Source organism: Polypterus senegalus, chromosome 14 (genome assembly GCF_016835505.1).
Source record: "Polypterus senegalus isolate Bchr_013 chromosome 14, ASM1683550v1, whole genome shotgun sequence".
Classification (NCBI taxonomy): Eukaryota; Metazoa; Chordata; class Cladistia; order Polypteriformes; family Polypteridae; genus Polypterus; species Polypterus senegalus.
In genome coordinates, this window is record NC_053167.1 from 143,713,594 (window position 1) to 143,736,129 (window position 22,536).

Consider the following 22,536-nt stretch of genomic DNA (forward strand, 5'->3'; position numbering starts at 1 on the left):
TAGAAAAATAGGTACTGATAGGAAAGTCTGAATATATGTAGTCTTTGGGAAAAGCTTACGAAAACAGGTAGAGATGACAAGGATGAATGTCCCAGGGAGGCATTTGATTTAGCAATCAATGTTCATGATGCCTTTCTGACGACCAGTGCCGTCTTCGTCCGTTCCTCTTCTTCTCCTTCTTCTCTTTGCTTTTTTCTCTGTCTGACGTTTCTTTCAAACCAAGGGATATCTATTATGAAATGTCAAGCCTTGGTTTCACAACACATGCACCTGATTGGCTGGCTGTCAAAATGATTGATGAATTAATTCACTGTCCGTTCTCCCAAACAATAAAACCTTTAATGTACTCTGAGGTGTCAGTAGTTCTTCCTTTCCCGGGATGTAAACCAAACTATTGTTCCAGATATCCATACATAAAGTAATCAATAGCCTGAGGTATCAGCTCAGCCTCCTTTCCCAGGCTGTAAGCCAAATTAGCACTAATCTATAAACAACTGTTATAAAAGTGAGATATAAGGAAAGAAAACCTGCTTTGATTTGTCTTAGTTCATCTGTTGTCTTGTCTTGAACAAAATATAATGGAAAACCAAAATGTACAGATTTTATACACCATAACACCATCATAGGTGGAGTTGTGACATTTCCATGGACCCCTCACTAATTAGCAGTTGTCGTACACCTCGCTGTAGCTTCAGGAGGCTGATTTTCCTTCTTTTGCCTCTCCAGTTATTTTATTAGTGGTTGTGTTCTGCCATGGCGTGTAAGAAATAATGCTTTTAAAACAGATAAAAGGATGGGCGAGCTTGTCTGGCTAAATGGCCTGATCTTGTCACAACTTTTCAAATGTTCTAATATTCTGCACACAAGTGTGCTGAGTGTCTGATGGTGGCAAGGCTGACAGAAATCATCTTATGTTGCATCAAATCATCAATGCTCCATTTCTGTCCACTTCATTCTTCAATTCACAACTTTCTACAAAAGATTTAAATTCAGCACTGACATACTGTGGACCACTGTCAGATATGACAATCTCAGCATTGTAGGGGAGAAGAGGGGGGAGACACAGCCCCCCAACCCTTTAGGGTTATTGGAAGTAGCTGGGATCATAGATTGGTGGGTAAAAACAATGGATCCTCACTCAGAATCAAAAATCCAGCAAAGTGGGTACTTAGAAGGCAAGAAAATGGTAAAAAGCATAATTTCCTAAGTTAAAAATTCCATTGTAAATCACCTCACCTGCATGTCTTTGGACTGTGGGAGGAAACCCACGCAGACACCAGCAGAACATGCAAACTCCACGGAGGGAGGACCCGGGACATGAACTCTGGTCCCCTTACTGCGAGGCAGCAGATCTTCTGCTCTACCACCTTATGATGAAATGGCGCTGATTAATTAAATGGGCCACAGCAGGACAAGGTCTCCCTAAAAAAATATATTCACAAAATAGAGTGTGAATAAAGTCTTTAAGTAAGCAGTGAAACCAAGCTGAAAGTGTGAAATTAAACATCAACTTACATTTACAGGACAAAAAGATTTTATTTCCACAAGAAAAGGTATAAAGGCCCTAGATGTTACAAACAAAAGCATGAATTAATAAATCAGTATGAAACGTAATGAATTCTGATGTGTAATGAATGTATGCCATAAGTGGGACCTTCAAGATGAAATCAAGCGAAACTCCAGGCAGGTGATCTCCATTGATCTCATGACAGCACCACTAATGATTTACGGCTGTCATTTTTTAATATTTACACAGACTATTATTTTCTGTTTTATATTTGTAATTAAATTATGGCATCTTTGCAGAAATCTGCTTTCAGTCTGATATTAGAAAGTCTGCAGATCAGTGAAAACAAAGCCAAATGATGTATTGCTGTACAAAGTGAGAACTTGCAAAGCACTGTATGTAAATGGGTAAAGCAGCACATTTACAGAAAATCAGGCCTTCTTCCAGGAAAAGGAGAGGATGTAGATTTTGCTTTCACTTTCACATTGAGTCAGCTCTACTGGCACAAGGGGGGTTTCCTGAGCTACACAGACCTCGTCCCACCCTATTCTCTCACAGGCTGCATAAAGAGAGAGCAGCTCTGAGTGAAAACATCTTGGGGCATCGCAGCAGGTGAGTGACCGGGGGTCTGAAGGGGTGGCCGTGGTCGGACCTTTGAATTGCAGTCTCTTATCAGCCTTTGCTTTATCATATGCTGGCTGTGGTAGGACATTCAGCTGATGTCTGTAGGCAGCACTTTAAATTCTGCCTTTTTATTTTAATCTAAGCCCATATAATCCTGGGGTGTCCAATTCAATTTTATTGAAGGGCGAAAATAACCCTTTATGCACTCAATGTGAGCACCAAAAATAACAAACCAAATGTCCTGCACAGAAGTGACTTATTAAACTTGTTGTACTGGTTTGGACTCAAGTGTCCTTATTATGTTCTATTGTTATCCTGCTATTGTTATCCTGTTATTCCTTATGCCTCCATTCCTTTGGGCAGAAAGCTGAGCAGGCTTACATGAAGTCAGCTCATTGCTATCTGGCTTGATGCCTTCTGCTGCAGCCACTTGAATTTAGTATGAAGACGTTCATTAGTGATGCATGATGTGTGCTTTGAATTGTTGGGTCAAATCAGTTAAAACAACTCTTCAGAATAAATATGCAGCTGCATGAAGCTGGAAATACGTCACTGTGTCTGGAAGTGAGAAACAAAGATCGGAACAGGAGTCGACCCCGGGTGGTTTAGTAGCTCAGTCAGGTCACTTTGAATTGCCATGAGCATCGCTGCACGTGCCAACAGCAAACAGATTAGGAAAAAGATGAAAAGCAAACTGCTGCAGTTTATCATCAGAAAAGAGTCGCTCAGAAGAGTTAATTTGATTCCATCTGCAGCAGCTTAATCTTTGGCACACGTTCTGCATTGGAAAGGCTGCACTGAGCTATTTAGAGATCACTCAGTAAAGACGGCAATGGACACGGATATCTAGCTGCAGTGGTGACTCCCACAGACTCCATTTTAGGTGGAAGGCTTTAACAGCACTCTGCACCTCTGCAGTCTTAGATTCAGAGTACTGACCTCACACGAGAATGTAATGTTAAACAACACGTGACAGCTCCATGACATCCTTAACTTGGTCTCACACACAAAGTGCTATTTGTTTCTAACAGCTTGACAAATCTCTTGAATGTGCCACCACAACTTTGCCCAAAGCACATCTGTGTAGAAAGGTGCATCAGTGCGATGTTTTATTCACAAACATAAATTGTGAAAATGTAATAAAATTCTGATTACTTGCCTGCAGTGCATTTAGGGGTGTACATAATCATTACAGTTTGACACTCAATTGCCAGTGCAGTTGTTTCTATTTATAAGTGTGTGGATGTCCATTCACTGTATGTTATTAATATTCCTCTACTGCAGGGGTCATCAACTCGGCTCCAGTCCTGAAGGTCTGCAGTGGCTACAGGTTTTTGCTTTATACAAATTTTTCATTAGAACCCATTTATTTACTACTAAAGCACTGTGCTTTTTGGGGCTTTTAGTTAACTCATTTGATACGATTCAGAACCCTTAATTGCTTAATTCGTTTTAATCCTTTCTATCAATGCTACTTAAATGGACTGCAAATCCCAGCAGGTTTGGGAGCACTTTGCCTTTGGGCAGCTTTGGGTGTTGCCAGGGGGTTGCTGGGGGAAATAAGGTATGTCTGTGACGATGCGGGTTCCGCTTCATGCTCCCATCTCCATTTTGGGAGCTCTAGAACCCGACACTGTCGGAAATGTAACCAGATGTGCTGGAAAATGAGGTCACAAAGAAACAAGGGGATGGTGTAAAAAGGTGCAAAGTGCTTTTATTTAAAACAAAACCAAAACCGTGTTCAAAACAAGTGCAGAGTTCAAAACGTTTTTAAATAAATAAGCCATAAAAACGAGGTAAAATTCAGACCTTTAAAAACAAGGCGAAAACGAGATTAAAATCCTGCAGACGACATTGGAGTCCCACCAGCCAAGCTCTGCTTCTTCCCAGTCTCTCCAGCTCACCCAAGGTATGCTCAGCAGGAAAAACTTCAGCCATCGCGGTCCTCATTCTACTAACCCCCATCATGGCTGCCTCTGCCAGTGTCTGCCTGACCGCTCGGTGTCCTTCCTTCTCGCACAAAGTCGTCCCTCGGATCCCTAGGGTTGACTCCTCTGCGATCAAACTTAGTCTTCTGAAAACCTCAGTGGGAGCGATCCTGTCCCATGAGCGGCGATCACTCGCTCTATCCAGGACCCCTAACCGCGCTGACCTTTCTCTTTCATAGCTGTCTGGGTCGTTCACTCTCTTTTCCCCCCTGCTGCTCTCGCTCTCCAAGCCTTTTTTTTTTTCTTGTCTTCCTTCTTCCGCCCTCGCGCTTCTCCAACTTTGTCTTGGGGATGTGGCTCAGGTGTGGTGAGTAGCAGCTCCTGGCATCAATTACGAATACAGACGATTCTTCACCTGTGCACTTAAGCGAGGAAACACCCGCATAACACAGCGTCCGAGAACTGCTCCCGCCACACTACCATGCCCCCTCTTTAACCCGCGAGTGTGGCGATTATTAATTTAAAAACTGGGCTTTTATTCTGAGCCATGGACCCACTATATCACAATGGCGTAGACTTTAAAAGTGAGCCAGAGGAATCTGGCAGCTCCGTGATCGTTTAGGTCTACTTATTTCAATGCTTCATCCTCAATTGGATTACAAATACAACTTCCCTGGGTTACAGTTTTTCTAGATTTACGTCCTTGTCCTGGTCCTGCTTGTTTTTGTGATTTCATGTTGGTTGGTTACGCCTTCATCTGGGGAGCACCAGCTCCCAATCACTTCAAGTCTTCACATAACAAATGGAACTCAGAAGGACAAAATGTTCCTAACAATTAGGAGGCTGTTAACTTGATTATCATCGCTCATCTCTGTGGAACTGGAGTGTCTGTGGACTGTATTGAGTGTTTATCTTTTACCATTTTGTGCTTAGTGTTTTATTGGATTTCATTTGTTCATGTTAATTGTGTCATTATCGCTGTTGGGGAAATGGGTGGGATTTGTGTGAGTGTTGTTTGTCTTTTTACCTTCATTACTTGTTATTGATTTTCTGAACATTTGGTTTATGTGTCTCTGTCTTTGAGTGTTCAAGACAGGTCCAGGCTGGGTGCATTCCTGGGGTCCCTGAAATAAAACTTATAAATCATCATTTAACAGCGGTGTAAACCTGAGTGTCCATTGTTTCCATTGAAACCTCGGTATATGCATCATAAAGTGTTTGTGTTAACAAAATGTTTTGAAATAAATGAGGGAGAAGGAAAGGACCAAGAGGTACAAATCTGTTCAAGCCAACAAAACAAATGGATGATGTTCTCAAAAAAATGAAAAATCTATAATGTGATAAAGATTTGTACTGGAACAATGAAGACATCATCAACCTATAGAACTAAACAGAATTGATCTGCTAGGCCTGCCTTCTAATTACAAAACTGGTTCGAACGAAAACCTGAAGGACTGGAGTTGAGGACCCTGCTCGACTGTATTGCTATGTACCTTCTGCTTACTTTCCAAAGCACAATGTGAATAATGAAGGATATTTACTAATTTAGATGAATTCTGAAGTAACTAAATTGAACTTTTACTTAGTAAATATTTGCCTAAGTTTTAAACCTTCTACTAGAATTATTCAGTACTCTTTAACCCCTGATATCTAAGGTGTCTCAGACCTGCCACAGTCTTGTGTTCAGTTATAATGGTGAATAAATAAATGTGACCCAAACTAACACACAACCCATACAATTGCCCACAGATCCCTCTTGTATGTTGTCCATTTCTGTACAACCACAGTCAAGTTCCGGCTGGCTTAGGCCACTGCTTTCTCCTTGCCAACCTCTGCCACCACTGCCCTGCACAGTAAGACAGTGGATGGTTAAAATCAGCCATTACAGCCTCTGGCTCATTCTTTTTTTTTTTTTTAATTTTTATTTACTAATTTTATTACAATCAATACATAGCAATCAAGTTTTTACAAAAAAAAAAAGAATTATGATAAGAACAAATCGAAATCGAAGTCTCTGGCTCATTCAATGCAGGCAGTCTCGTATGATGCTGACATTTGTCCTGAAGGGATTTTTTCAACTGCAGACACTATAAAAAAAAACAAGCATTTGTCTCAGGTGGACTGCAGTGACAGTCTTTGGGACTGTGACCATGCTGGGGTTTTTTTGTTATTTAATTCTATTCATACTTTTATTTCTGTTTATCTTAGTGTGTAATTTTAGCGTAGAATGAGCGGTGTGTCTGTGTATATATATATATATATATATATATATATATATATATATATATATATATATATATATATATATATATATACAGTCATATGAAAAAGTTTGGGAACCCCTCTTAATTCTTTGGATTTTTGTTAATCATTAGCTGAGCTTTCAAAGTAGCAACTTCCTTTTAATATCTGACATGCCTTATGGACACAGTAGGATTTCAGCAGTGACATGAAGTTTATTGGATTAACAGAAAATATGCAATATACATCATAACAAAATTAGACAGGTGCGTAAATGTGGGCAGAGATATGACATCAATACTTAGTTAAGCCTCCTTTTGCTCCTTTGAGCCTCTCGACGCTGTCCTCCTATAGACTGTGATGAGTGTCTGGATTCTGGATGGAGGTATTTCTGACCAGTCTTCATACAACATCTCTCCAGTTCAGTTCAATTTGACGGCTGCCAAGCACAGACAGCCTGCTTCAAATCATTCCATAGTTTTTTAATGATATTCAAGTCAGGGGTCTGTGACAGCCATTCCAGAACATTGTACTTCTCCCTCTGCACAAATGCCTTTGTAGATTTCGAACTGTGTTTTGGCTCATTGTCTTGTTGGAATATCCAACACCTGTGTAATTTCAGTTTTGTGACTGATGCTTGAACATTATCCTGAAGAATTTCTTTGGCTCCCCAGTGGCACCCACAGAACCCAAAAGGGCTGAGTCGAATAACTCCAATTCCCATGGTGCCATGTGGGAATGTGTGGCACCGCTGTAATCCAGGAGAGCTGCCATCTGGCAGTCAGGGGGAGATAGTGTCCTGTGTATGCCATCTCCCCTTATATATTGTGGTCACCAGGTCCCCAAACATCCAACACACACAGGCACAGACACAAGTTAAAAGAGGCAGAGTTTTACTTGTGGGCAACTCTTTAAACCAAGCATTTCCCACCACCACAGCAACAAGTACAATAATCCCTGTATAACACACAATAACTCTTCATTTCTCTCTTGGACAAAGGTCACTGCCTCCTCCACTCCTCCCTGCAAGTGCTGTCCACCTTCCTCCCAAATCTGAGGCAGACAGCTCATTTGATGTCCCCCAGGAGTACACCCTGTGCTCCACAGACATGGTCTGAAATCACTTCTTAAACCCAATGAAGTAGGGCTCCACCATCCCTGCAGCACCACCTGGTGGCACCCACGGAACCCAACAGGGCTGACACGAAGAACTCCATATCCCATGCTGCCCTGTGGGAATCTGAGGCACTGCTGCAACCCAAAATGGCTTCTATCTAGCTCTCCAGTGGAGAGAATGCCCTGTGCATGCTCTCTCACCCGGTCCTTCCATTCTGAGAGCACCTCGGCTGGGTAAGGATGTGGGCTGTCCCTCACAATATATTGGTTTGTCCGGTTTATCCGGAGGTGCATGGAGGTGCCCCGAATTCCAGCAGGGCATCATTGACAATGGAGTTTGGATTCACAGCCCTGCTGGATACCATGGGGGCCACCAGGGGATGCTGCAGGAAGACATGAACATTGTTTCTATTATATGAAGAATAAAGAGTGTTTCCATCTGACCAAGAAGTGCTATGAAATCACATGGACTGAGGGACAGAAGCACTTCCGGGTCAAGGAATATAAAAGAACTTTCGTAAACCCGAGCAGGTGGTCGAGTTGGGAGGAAGGGTGACGGAGCTGCTGGGAGGAGAGGAGGATTAATTATTGTTATTGTATTGATTTATTGAGTATTGTGGTGGTGGAGGTGCTTTATGCACATTATTGAAATATTACATTTCATTTCTTTATTTTACCTGGTGTCTGGACGTGTTGTCTACAGGTTTCACAGGGCAACAGCGACCCCTGCTGTCACAATATATACACAGCAGGTGCCAGGAAGGAAGATTAGGTATCCTGGCCAGGATAAAGGAAGGATTCATACCTGGCCATGCAGCCACAATAGAAGGATTGGGTGAAAGGGCCCACCGGGAGCAGTTCATTTAACCGTACAGCAGGTGTCAGTGTTCTTCGGAGCTAAACCTGATCAGAACACCTGCAGAGTGGCATTGGAGCTGGAGTCTGGAGACACAGCCCTCTCTGGGTCTTTGGGGACTGCGTTGCTGGGGGAGGACTGCCATACTAAGTGTGTCCGGTTCAACTTACTGTAACGATCAGTAGTTGTAAGCGACGTTAGCACTCTGTGTAAAGCTCTTGATCGCTGGTTTTTAGAAGAACTGTTGGTTTCTTCTGCGCCTGGACCTGCTGCCATCTTCTGCAGGCCACTTCATCTCACTGTCTGCATGAACATCTCACCAGCCAAGTCCATTCCTCCATCTCTTTCATGATCTTGTCACTTTGTATGTAGACAGATTTAAGTTCTTTTGAAGGGCTGTGTTTTCAAATATCGTTTTGTTTGAAGGCTGTAATATTCACTCACCACTTCTCAAGCTTTGGAGATTCACCTCAAATAAAACAGTAAAATACTATTAATAGTTTATTGAAGTGCAATTCCATGGCACACATTTTGTAAAAATTTAACAGCCATGATAAACAAGAATTCTTTTAACATATGCAACTTCATTTTAATAGTGTGAGACTTGCCCGGACACCACCAGTCGGAGACCACATCTTTAAAAAAGTCACACGATTATTATTCATTAAATAAACACAGTCCCAAAACACCACACAATGCATAAAGCAATAATCACCCAATAATCTTTCTTTCTCTCAGTCCTTGGCCACCAATCCCTCTCCCGACTCTGGCTCCCAGATTGCTGGGAGGCGGCGCCTTTTATTCCTGCCTGGATGTGCTCCAGGTGGCTGATGACGATCTTCCGGCAGCACTTCCTGATGTGGCGGAAGTGCTGCCCTTTGACCCGGAAGCACTCCGGGCGTCCCTGGCAGGTTCCTCCGCCATCTTGACAAGTGTGGCGGAAGTAATGTTCTCTCAGGTTCTAGGAGGCTTAAGATGCCCCCTGGCGGTGGCCACGGGTCCCAACGAGTTGGAAAGTCTCTCCTCCTCTCCCGTGGTCCTCTCCTGCTCCAGGACAGTTGTGTCCTCCTGACCCGGAAGCTTTTACTGCCACCTTCCGGACCTTCTAGGCGTCCCGGCCGGGTAAGAACCCCAGCCGTCTGTGACACTAGGCAGAAAACAAAAATCAGAGTCCCATGGAAACCACAGAATGACTTTGAAACGTGGAACTAAGGTTGGTTTTGTGCAGTTACAGGATAATAATTTTCAAAAATTGTTGAAGTGGGACTAAAAATTAGTTTTCAGTAGAGAGTCCTTTACTTTGTTTTTTTTAATAGTTTAGTTGTTAATTTGAGTGACAAGAGTGTGTGTAGAGCAAAATGGCACAGAATGGGAAGTGGTGCAGCAGTGCGGATGTTTATAATGATTTACATATTAGAATTTTTTTTCTATTTCCTAATTCTCTGCTACTATTTTTATAATGCCAGGACTAGAATGAATGGCCATCTGTTTCTGCAAAATCCTGCACATATGGACTGCCCCTTCCATTCAATTCATTTTATTTTGTGACGGTTTCTCAGGTAAAATGCAAGTATAGATTAATAAAAATTATTAAATACAGAACTAGTAAACATAAAGACACAGATTTGTTAAAACACACATAAAACAATAACATAAAAGAAAAGCAGCAACACCTGTCCATTAATTAATTTTTGAACTACGGCCAGTTGATAACAGATGTGAGGAAAACAAAAACTCAGTCAGCTCATCAATGGGGAAAGTAAATCAGTAAGTCGGAGGAGAGAAAGTCAGAGTCAGACACAGTGACAGTCCTGGAGACCTCAGCTGACTGACCGCCCACTCCCTGCTGGTCATTTTATAGTCAAGTCTGTGATGGTTGTCCAGTTTGATGAGAGAATCTTTCCATTCAATGATTCCAAGGCTCCCACTATCTTAGATGACTTTTCTATGGGCAGGAGAGCAGTGGCACCAAGTGGACATCAAGATAATGAGAAGAGCAACACAATAGAGGAGACTTATTAATGGTTTATACACAGTTTATTGCTTATAATTTTGCATAAATGACTAACAAACATAACTGCAGTCTGCACAGCTAATCAGCAGCTCTACTCAGGGTATCCTAAACTGAAGCTGTGAGTCCTTAGACTGGGACAGATAGGGCATCAATTATATTAGCAAGCAGATCATTCCACAGTTTCAGGGGCCGGTAACAAAATGCTCAAACTTCTACTGTTATTTCATAAATCATTGGAATCTTAAGCAGGCCAACATCTTGACATCTTCATATGTGCTGTGGTTTGTTAGTAGTGACAGGTTCAGATAAGTAAGCAGGGCCTAGTCCATTTAAAGCTTTATAAGTTTAAAGGAAGATTTTGAAATCAGACCTAAACGTAACCAGGACTCAGTGTAAGAATTTCGAAACAATCTGTTCTTTCTGGTTCTTTTAATAATTCTTGTGGCAGCATTTTGAATGATCTGAAAGCTGCCTGCAGCACCATTTGAGCAGCCAGTGAGCATCACATTGCAGTAGTCAGCCTTACTAGAAAATAAGGCATGAAGTCATTTCTCAGTATCCTCAATAATTAGGAAATGTTATAATTGTTTGACATTTTAAAATGAAAAACATGATTTAGATATTTTTGTTATGTGTTTTATTTAAAGAACATGATATTGTCCTTTGGCTGATTCAGTAAAATTAATGTTGCTTCCAATTTAGTTAAAAAGTGACAGAATCTTGCTATGGTCTCATCATTCCCCCAGTAAATAGCATTGGTGTTTTTTCTGTATTCATTGTCATGTTGTTCTCATCCATCCACTCCTTTAGCTCACTGAGAGAACTAATGAAGGACAACATCAGGGAAATGTCACTTGGTTTAGAAGAAAGGTAAACCTGGGTGTCAGAATTAATGTGATGTTTTCTAATGAGAGTTCCCAATGGAAGCATGTAAAGTCAAACAGCTGTGATCCCAGTACTGATCCCTGCGGGACACCATATTTAACTTCCCAGTGTAATGATGGAGTTCTAAAAGCACATTTCCATACATATTGTGTGGGACAGCCAGCAGCTTATCCCAGCCGGGACACCCCTGAAGTGGAAGGATACTGTCTCCCCTAAAACGCTATATGGCGGCAACCCTGGAGTGTAGCAGTGCCCTGGATTTCCACAGGGCATCCTGGGACTTGGAGTCCAGTTTCTCTGTCCTGTTTGGTGCCATGGGTGACACCAGGGGGAGCTATTAAAGGACCAGGGAGTCATGCTTACCTTACAGCCCGGAAGTGCTTGGAAGTCATGAGGACAGAAGCCCCACAGTACTTCCAGGCTGAATAAAGATTCTCCATCTGACCCATTAGTGCTGGAAAGTCACGTGGGAGGAAGAGTAGGAGCACTTCTGGGTCAAGAACTATATAAAGGACTGGTGGAGACCCAGCAAGCAAGCCAGAGTCGAGAGGAGTAGGGCAGAGCTTGCTGGGAGGTGTGGAGGAGAAGAATAATAATATTGTGTATTTACTTGTGTTTATCGGTGGCTGTGGTGCTGGAGGAGCACGATTTAAAGAAGAAATATTAAATATCTTTGTAGTGCTTTTACCCTGTGTCAGCGTGTCTGTCTGTTGGGGAAAAGGTGGGCAATAGTGCCACCTAGCGTCCACATACTTACAGTATTCCAATTGATCTCATAAAGAAGAACTAAGACAGGCAAGGACTTCACCCTGCTATTAATTCATGAGTTTCACCTCCTTCATTTCTCACCCAGTATCTCTGAAATACCAAAAACATATTTTTAGTCAACATGCTTCCCCATATTGTAATCACTGAAGTCCCCACAATATTCAACAGGCTGTCTTTTTTCCCTTCTTGGTAAAATGTTTCATGTCAGCTCTATTTGGTGCTCACTGACCTCTAGTGACCCTTAGGAGTATTGCAGTGTAGGCAGGTTTTTATACATAGTATAAGAAAAAAAAAACGAAACAGGCAATGCGAAATAGAAAGCCTGAGCCACTTGTTAGGGCAGTCCTGGTCTACACAGACATCCATTTTGAATAGAAACCAACAGAAGGATGCTCTGTCTAGCTCACGGGTGTCAGACTCCGGTCCTGGACGGCCACAATCGCTGCAGGTTTTCATTCTTAACTTGACTCTGACCCCTTAGTTGTTTCTTTTTTCTTAATTAGCAGCCAAACAATAATGAGACACAAAACGAGCCGCCACATGACCAGCTCAGCTGTGCCCATCACACAATATCTGGAAATAAAGAAAGGTGAAGGCCTCACTAAGGTTGATCTCTCAGGTCACCAAAACATCATGACGGTGTTCTTAGAAAAACGAACAGAAAGTCAACAGTTCTGGGAATGTCTGCTTTGGCAGAATGAGAGCAGCAATGAGCCATGGGATGAAATAACGAGCAGAATTAACAGCAAGAATTGGCTTCTCATTAAGAAACTGGTTGGAGTCAATTTGGTTGTAGTTTGATGTCCTGATTTAGCTGGTCATCCGTTGGCTCGTTTCACTTATCATTTCTGTTAAGCTGCCATTTCATGAAGAAACTAATCAATTCAAAAGGACTGAATCCTTAAAAATAGGGCTATTAAAATAAAGGGAAAAGGAGTTCATTAGTAGTGAAAACTGCTCGCTGATTAGAAAAAGGGTTAGAATGAAAATCTGCAGCCATCCAGGACCGGAGTCTGAAACTCTAGCTGTTTAAAATGACATGAAACAATTTATTTTGGAGGATTCACACTTTTACTTATCACTGCAGATGTATGTTAATTTTCCCTTCAAGGCGAGTGATGTGGTAAGTCATAAGGTGTGTGATTCTGAGGAGATTACATGTCGTTGTTACCTATCATCATGACCCTCACTTCATTTCCTTTCTCTTCTTTCTAATTCCAGCTTTGAAGTACATTGACAGACATGGGATCTAACGAATCCAGAGCAGGTAAGGCCCGCCACTCCAGTCTTCTTTCCTTTATACTTGTTAAGTCTTGTCTGTGTCACCAGCAGTCACATTACATTCATTAGAAGAGGCAGCCATCATTTTTTTCTTCATAGAGCTTCAGTGTCAAGATATTTTGCTAAGCTGAACACTTCTGTGCTCTCACAGGGACTTTTCAACATTCAGTGGTCATCTGCCTAAGTGCCTACAGTTGAGCACATGAAGACCACATGTGTTTATAACTTACTGGTTCAGTAAAACTGATGGTGACTCCAACTGAGTTAAAAAGTGTCAGAATGGTGTTGCATTCCCCCCATTAAAAACATTTCTGTTTTGTCTTTATTTAGAGACAAGCCATTCTCATCCATCCACTTCTTTAACTCACTGACACAATTAATTAAAGACAACATTAGAGAAAGGTCATTTGGGGTAAAACAAAAGTATTGTTGGGTGTTTTCTGCATTTGAATGAAAACTGATGCTGTGTTTTCTGCAGACTTCCCAATGGAGGCTTGTAAAGTGGAAACACTAAAAGTCAGAGCACTGAGCCTGCAGTACACCATATTTAACTTCTGAGTGTAATGATGGAGTCTTGTCAGCACATTTGTGAATGAACTAAAATCATATTTGATAAATAAGAACTAAAACAGTGTAATCAGTAGGTGGTGCCACCATAACCCCAAACCCCAGACTCAATAATACCCACCATAGTCACAGGATCAGACCAAAAACCACACAAACAATAAAGAGTTTCCTCTCCTTTTGCCTTCAGTTGAGTGTCACCCGCTGCCTCCCAACAGTCTCTGAGGTAAAGCAGTGGGCTCCTTTTAAAATGGACCCAGAACAGCTTCTGGTGACCCAGCATGACTTGTGGAGAATACTTCTGAGCTGCTTGAAATGCAGGATAGTTCTTCTCCGACAGTGCCCCCTTGTGGGGGCTGACAGGATTGCACTTCTGGACTCCAGTTCCCATGAACCCCTGCAACATTCAAACTAGGATGCCTCCAGTGGACAACTGCTACCTAATGTATGGGTCATGGAACTGCTCCTGGCCTCTGGCTTCTGCTTGTCCATCCCCTGGCATCTTCCATTTTATTCTGAAGTAATATTCTGCCCATCTGCCCTCTGTATCATTCACACCAGTCAAACACTGTTGCTGAGAGCCCAATGTCATTTGCCTGATTATATAACAGAAAAGAATGCTTAAAGGTGTCAAATCATAAGATATTAAGATGTTATTTATAATACATCTTCAGGTATGTTTGATTAGTCACTGAAGAGCAATGTGAAATGAGAAATATATCAAGTGATGAGGTCTACTGTCACAATGCAGCAGAAATTTCATTCTTTTTTCATTTTTTGGGTAAAAGACATACAGCACATTATCCTACCTGCTTAATACAATTCTGATTTGTAGGATGGCACCTCTCTTAGCAGCATCAGACACAAGGCAGAAACCTGTTCTGGACGGGGTGTCTCAGTCATACAAACACACATACTGGACATGCATTCAGACTTACACAAGGGCCACTTTGCAATCACCCGCTAACCTGACACATCAGTTTCATTCTGACAATGGTAGATACGTTTTAAACTTATTTTTTTTAATCTCTAATGTGGTTGCTCTTTTGGTGCACTACAGCATTCCCTGCTAGATGTACTCAAAGCAGTTTTTTCATGTTTCCTGAAGTGTTTCCTCATGCAGGCATCCATCTGATTTAGAAGACAACAGCTGCTAGGCTGCCATCAAATGTGCCACATAATGCAAATAATTTATTCCCTTTGTTGGATCTTTTTAATATCTTTGACTAATGCAATGCACAAAGGTTAAATTCTGAAGGCACATGCATATGAAAGGCAAAGACCGAGACATGCACGGTTAATGAGGTCGGCTTCTGCTCCTCCTCTCCTCTCGAGTGTGATTAGAATTTCAATACATTAATGTGAATAATTCAGACACACAGGTGCACATTGGTCTGTAAGATAAAGAGGGTGTCCAGAGTGCCCCTAAGGACTTCCTTCGTACCACAGGCCCAATTAATGGGTTTCATTCTTGGCCTCTGTTTTCTTTTGTTGATATTTTATTCTTTATTTGCTATTGTTTTGGGCTATTTTTGTATGTCAAAGCTTTTGACAATTATTATCCTTTGATTGATGTATTTTGGGTTTCTAATTATTGTATTACTTTTATGTATGGTAAGTCTACAAATTGTTGGTGTTTCCCAAGCCTAAAGGAATGGGTCCCACCTAACACTGCAGCTGGGGTGCTGTCTTCAGCCCTATGAAAGACCCATAATGCCTAAAAACCTTTTCTCAGGTATTAATGCACCTTCCTGACTATTGTTGTTTGGCTCCCCTTTTGGGAGTTCATTCAGCTCTTTGATTTTGCTCTTTCAGACTCTTGACCTTTGCTTTTGTTCATTCTGTTTTAATTATTTTCCACCAATTTTAAATCCTACCTTTGTTGTCAATTGGCCAAAATTTAACAGTTAATTAATGAACAGATACTGCGGAGCTCTAGTTCTAGTACTTAGTGCACACCTTTTTGTGTTCCCATTTGTTTTATCAATTCTGTGTCTTGATGTGTACTCCTTATGTAATTAGTTGTGTGTGTTAGAATGTCCCAACTTATAAATTCTATATGAAATGTACTGTGCATCTGGAAAGTATCCACAGTGCATCACCCTTTCCACATTTTGTTGTGTTACAGCCTTATTCTAAAATGGATTAAATTAATTTTTTTCCTCAGAATTCTACACACAACACCCCATAATGACAACGTGAAAAAAGTTTACTTAATGTTTTTGCAAATTTATTAAATATAAAAAAACTCAGAAAGCACATGTACATAAGTATTCATAGCCTTTGCCATGAAGCTCCAAATTGAGGTCAGGTCCATCCTGTTTCCCCTGATCATCCTTGAGATGTTTGATTGGAGTCCACCTGTGGTCAATTCAGTTGACTGGACATGATTTGGAAAGGCACACACCTGTCTATAGAAGGTCACACAGTTGACAGTTCATGTCAGAGCACAAACCAACCATGAAGTCAAAGGAATTGTCTGTAGACCTCCGAGACAGGATTGTCTCAAGGCACAAATCTGGGGAAGGTTACAGAAACATTTCTGCTGCTTTGAAGATCCCAATGAGCACAGTGGCCTCCATCATCCATAAGTGGAAGAAGTTCGAAACCACCAGGACTCTTCCTAGAGCTGGCCGGCCATCTAAACTGAGCGATCAGGGAAGAAGGGCCTTAGTCAGGGAGGTGAGCAAGAACCCAATGGTCACTCTGTCAGAGCTCCAGAGAACCAGAGAGGAGAACATTCCAGAAGGCCAACCATCTCTGCAGCAGTCCACCAATCAGGCCTGTATGGTAGAGTGGCCAGACGGAAGACACTCCTTAGTCAAAGGCACATGGCAGCCCGTCTGGAGTTTGCCAAAAGGCACCTGAAGGACTCTCAGACCATAAGAAACAAAATTCTCTGGTCTGATGAGACAAAAATTAAACTTTTTGGTGTGAATGCCAGGGTTAGGGTTATGGGGAATGCCAGGCGTCACGTATGGAGGAAACCAGGCACCGCTCATCACCAGGCCAATACCATCCCTACAGTGAAGCATGATGGTGGCAGCATCATGCTGTGGGGATGGAACTGGGAGACTAGTCAGGATAAAGGGAAAGATGACTGCAGCAATGTACAGAGACATCCTTGATGAAAACCTGCTCCAGAGTGCTCTTGACTTCCGACTGGGGCGACGGTTCATCTTTCAGCAGGACAACGACCCTAAGTACACAGCTGAGATATCAAAGGAGTGGCTTCAGGACAACTCTGTGAATGTCCTTGAGTGGCCCAGCCAGAGCCCAGACTTGAATCCGATTGAATATCTCTGGAGAGATCTTAAAATGGCTGTGCACCGATGCTTCCCATCCAACCTGATGGAGCTTGAGAGGTGCTGCAAAGAGGAATGGGCGAAACTGGCCAAGGATACTGTAGGTGTGCCAAGCTTGTGGCATCATATTCAAAAAGACTTGAGGCTGTAATTGCTGCCAAAGGTGCATCGCCAAAGTATTGAGCAAAGGCTGTGAATACTTATGGACATGTGATTTCTCAGTTTTTATATTTTTAATACATTTTCAAAAATCTCAAACTTTTTTCACATTGTCATTATGGGGTGTTGTATGTAGAATTCTGATGAAAAAATGAATTTAATACATTTTGGAATAAGGCTGTAACATAACAAAATGTAGAAAAAGTGAATGCGCTGTGAATACTTTCCAGATGCACTGTAAATCAGCTGTGCACAGTCAAGGGTTGCCTTGCACCAGAATGCCTTTTCTTACATACATATTTCAAGAAAAATTCTATTTTGTAACAGGCAAGCTAGCTTACGTTCACAACTCCTGTGATGCAATACAAAATAATTAATCATTCATCTAATTAACAAAATGCAAAATAATTTTGGAGTCATAAGGGTACCATTTGTTTCCTATCCACCTTTGTTTTGCATCTTGAAATGTGTGTTGCCAGCAACAGAAATTCTGTATCGTCAATTATGTGAATAAGGTAAGGGAGGTGAACCTTAATACCTTTATAATAGCAGGGTTAATTAATAATTTCAATAATAATTATGTTCACATTAATTTAGTAAATACAAAAAAAAAAACAGTTTCCAGAGTTGTGCTGCTGCTCAAAATAAAACCGCTTCAGTATTCACTTGTAAAACCAAAACAACACATTTCAATCACTTGCCAAAATAAAATAACAAATGAAGTAGAGAATAATTTTGTGAAATTTGCAGTTTAAAATATATAACAATTTTCAAATATTCCTGTGGTTCATTTATGTAAACATTTGAAAACAACAAGCGCAATGTCAGCTTATTATAAAACAGTGCGTATCAGGAGTCAGCACAGATTCCTGGCATCTTTTATGAGTAGCTCCCATGCATTAAATGATGGCACTTTATATGATTTTATTTTTTATTTTATTGACTTGTGTCTCTTACCACCTGGTACTGCATTGCTGCTGTCAGCAAGAGAGACCTGAAGGGGTGCTGTGACACGAGCCGTTTACTCATTGAACACTGTTCTCAGGCCATTTTAACCTTTCCATCCAGTTTCGTTAGTATAGCAATAACTGTCTTTGATGCTGCAGTTCATTATATAGAAACACATAGACGTCTTACCCAAGTGAAATGCCTGGACTGATTTAAGGAGTGTGAAGATCAGAACACGTCTGTGTGTGTATTACACAAATGTCACCCTGCTGCCACCATAAGGGGATGTGCCTAACTGACCACAAACTTGCTAACTCTGACTTTGCAGGTGGTCTGTGGTAGAAATTTAAGAGATAGATAAATAGATAGATAGATAGATAGATAGATAGGTACTTTATTAATTCCAAGAGGAAATTCACGTAATTTAACATCTTATTAAAGAAAGAAATGTCCCATAACAGGACAAATCAATTATCAGGCAGGAGAAAAGCTGTTCATTGTATCTTTTATTTACTCCTCAGCAAAATGCCTTAAAGCAGCGGTGCCCAACTCCAGTCATGGAGTGCTGTAGTGACTGCAGGTTTTCATTCTTTTCTTAATTTATGACTGGTTTTTGCTGCTAGTGAACTTCTTTTGAATTCATTTTATTTGACCTGCTTTTGAAGACTCAGACCCCTCAATTGCTTCTTTTTCCTTAATTAGCAGCCAAACAGTAAAGAGATGCAAAATGAGCCAAAACAGGACCAGCAAACTGTTACCATCATACAATATCTAAAAATAAAGAAAGATGAAGGTCTCGGGAATACTGATCTGCTCTTAGAAAATAGAAAATCCACAATTTCAGAAATGTCTGCTACTGCACAATGAGAGCAGCAACAAGCCATGGAATTAAAGAACGGGTTTAATTAACAACAAGACTCAGTGCCTCATTAAGCAGCGGGTTGGAGTGAAATTGGTTGGAGTTTGAGGCCCTGACTTAGTTGGTCTTCTGTTGGCTCACTCACTTCACATTTCACTTCTGTTTGGGTGCCATTTAAGGAAAGAAACATTTCTTAAAAACCAAGTCAATTAAAATTAATTCAAAAGTTAATTAGCAACAAAAACAGATCACTAATTAAGAAAAGGGTTAAAATGAAAACCTGCAGCCACTGCAGCCCTCCAGGACTGGCGCCTCATGCATAACGGCGTGCGTAGAACTCGCACTATAACATGACGTAAGCACAAAAGCCGAAATGTGCTTATGCACAGAAAAATCCAGATGCAGGAATCTGTGCGTATGCAAACTTCCACGTTCTTCCGCTACATAAATCTCGGTCAGCGTGAAAAGTAACGCTCGTGCACACTCCTTATGTCCCGCCCCAACTCCTCCCAGAATTACGCCTCTTTGAATATGCAAATTAATATAAATCGCCCTTAAGCTCAGCCTTCTGTGAAAAGACAATGGGAAAAGCACGGGGGAAAATATAAGAATTTCAGCGAATACCAAGTGGAGGCAAAGGAAAAACGTACTATTTGTTTAATTAAACTGTGGTATAATCAACAAAAGGAAGTTGATCGAGTGACATAGCGTGTTGGAGAAACTTGAAAGCTCAGATATCAGTCGCCGTGAAAAGGCGAGTCGTAGCCCACCGTCTAAGTGTCATATGAAAACTTAGGGTACAGAGAAATAAGAGGCACACAGTGGGGAAAAAACTACGAAATGTCAACTTCAATCTCGAAATTTCCACTTTAATCACGTAGTTTATTTTGTCATTAAGGTAGAACATCATAAACTTCATTTTAAAATTGTTTAATCAACCAGTTTCTCAAATCATATCGTAATTAAAGTAGCACGTTAAATGCTTTGTTTTGTATGTGATCTTCTATGTGCTCTATGTGTGTGAATCACTACTTGCTTCTTAAACCGGCTCTCTTCCTCTGACTGGACACAGAATCCATTACATTCGTCATATTACAGCTCTCTGAATAACTAAAATACTGAGATGCATACATGATATCATTTTCATGATGATAGGAGTTAAAGCACGTTATTAAACATGTGTTTCACGGCACAGTGATTGTGCGCAACTTTCGATGAAATTATTTATTGCAGCACTACTCATGGGCGGCACTAGGCTTGCGGCGGCCCTGGGCAGAGAAAGAATCGATGGCTCCTTCGCCCGTCAATGTCAATATGGTATCTTATGCACGGTGGATGGCCACGTCCGTTGCGGACACTGCATAGCCTCCTCGTGCTCATGACACAAGCGTTTAACTTTTGTCGAAATTTGCTGCTATGTTTTTAGCTGTGTCATTATTTTCTCTGTCTGTTTTATATTCAATATATATTGGTGTGGCCGCCCCTGCACTCCTTGCTTTTCTTTCTCCAAGTAACCGATCGCCACACAATCAGCTCTGTAATAGATGTTAAGCCATCTGTAAGCTTAGAGCGCCGATTCTTCAAAACGTTTAAAGAACATTGAACTATCTTCGTAGTACATGTTTAATTATTCTATCCTTCATGCCAGTCCCAGTGAAGAATATAGATTTTTTAAATGAAGTTAAAGTTTTATCTGCATAATATAATAAACATATTTTGCTGCATTTCATCTTAAAAATATCATCATCATATGTAAATACATGCTTTATAAAGTGGCTCAAGTTTTGTAATATTATAACTGTAGTGCAAGTTTACAGTGAGGTGATTGTACTTATAAGTACAAACAGTTCTACAAGGAGCAATTGATTGAGTGTGTTTATAGTTCTTGGGATGAAACTGTTTCTGAACAGCGAGGTCTGTACAGGAAAGGCTTTAAAACGTTTTGCCGTGGCTGAGACAGCGTGTGCTTGAAGCTGTATACCGATAATTCTCTTTCCGATCAGCTGCTGCTGTGATTCACACTCAGATACAGTGATATAAATACTCCGAGTCGTGCAGTGAGAGTAATATGGAAGAAGATGATCCGCTGTGGCAACTCCTAACGGGAGCAGCTGAAAGAAGAAGAAGAAGAAGGTGCAGTGAGAGTAACAACACTAAAGCAGTTATGGTATTTGGTATACTATGGCTGTTCCCTGGACTATTATATTGTTACAAGTTAATTACAATCAGATGCATTACACTAATAAACAATATGCGGTTAGTTTCAGTGTATTTATAAAGCCGCATCAGGAAAATAAAGAGTAACCACACAGGAACAGTAGCACTGCTTTGACGCTGGGTGCCGCCAGTCTGCAAAACCAAGCAGAGAACTTGCGTACAAAAAGGTATGAGGTACCGAGGAAAAGTGCGTGGCTTTACGGCAAGTGTAGGTTTTATACATCGCGATTTGAACGTGGAAATGTTTTTATGCAACATTTCTGTGCATACGCACCGTTTATACATGAGGCCCCTGGAGTTGGGCACCCCTGCCTTAGAGGGAGCATTCTTCAAACGTAGTCTGTTACAGCCTGGTCAGAATGATCAGAATGGTCAGAGAAACAAAGAATTGAGGTTCATTGATTATTGAACTACTGAATTTACATAGAGTGTCAATCTATGCATACATTTTACTCTCGTTGGTTCATTGCTTTACACCTAACCCCAAATGATTAATATAAAATAAAAGTCTGTTATATTATATTCTGGTTCTTCTTATACCTTTGAGTTGTGCCACCGCCCTTGAAATTTCTGTACATATAACAACTGCCCATTCTTGTTTATAGGACATCTGCTCATTTCTTAGTCGTGTCTTAGTCATCCTTCAGTACATTGTGTATTATTACATCCGCCTTTCTTCTGGTACATTCTTGATCATCTCAGTATTTTTCCTAGACCAGTTCATATATTTCAGTGTACATTTTTGTTGTTCACTTGACCTTTATCTGGTTTCCTGGTGTGCCTGAACAGGTTTCTGACATTTATTGACCCTTTATGCTATTTCTTTAAGACGAATGCTATGTTACCCTAAAATCATTCTTCCACAGGTCACCGTTCCAAAAACTGATTGTAATTTGGGGAGAATGCCATGTAGCTGTCTTGTTAAGTTGTGAATATCGTGAATGTCAAAATTAACAGTTAAACCTTTATTTAATTCATATTTGAAGTGTACAGACCAGAACCACCACCACCACCACCTTTACTTGAAACGCCATGGAGGGAGCAGGAATTTAGCACAAGGTGAGTATCTGCCATCACACTTTGTCCCCTTGTTATTCCTTTTATTCAGTTTTTGATGATCTGTCTCTTATGCAGCACATTTCATTACCGATCTAATAACTTGACATGGACTTCTCTTTGATATTTAGAGATGCTTATTGCTGTCACCAGGATTTTTAACTCACACTGGTATCTTTATTTTCAACTTCTTTGCTTAATATTATTC

At 41.0% G+C, this 22,536-nt stretch overlaps 1 protein-coding gene across 1 annotated transcript in view; it reads left to right on the forward strand.

Moving 5' to 3' along the window:
* The first annotated feature begins 2,008 nt into the window (after positions 1-2,008).
* The window catches only part of LOC120514716 (interferon-induced protein 44-like), a 42,778-nt gene continuing 22,250 nt past the window's right edge, over positions 2,009-22,536 (forward strand). The window contains exons 1-3 of the mRNA XM_039735226.1: positions 2,009-2,119; positions 13,161-13,206; positions 22,259-22,331. Coding sequence (XP_039591160.1) covers positions 13,182-13,206; positions 22,259-22,331 — 98 coding nt within the window. The 5' untranslated portion in view covers positions 2,009-2,119; positions 13,161-13,181. The remainder of the gene's footprint in view (positions 2,120-13,160; positions 13,207-22,258; positions 22,332-22,536) is intronic.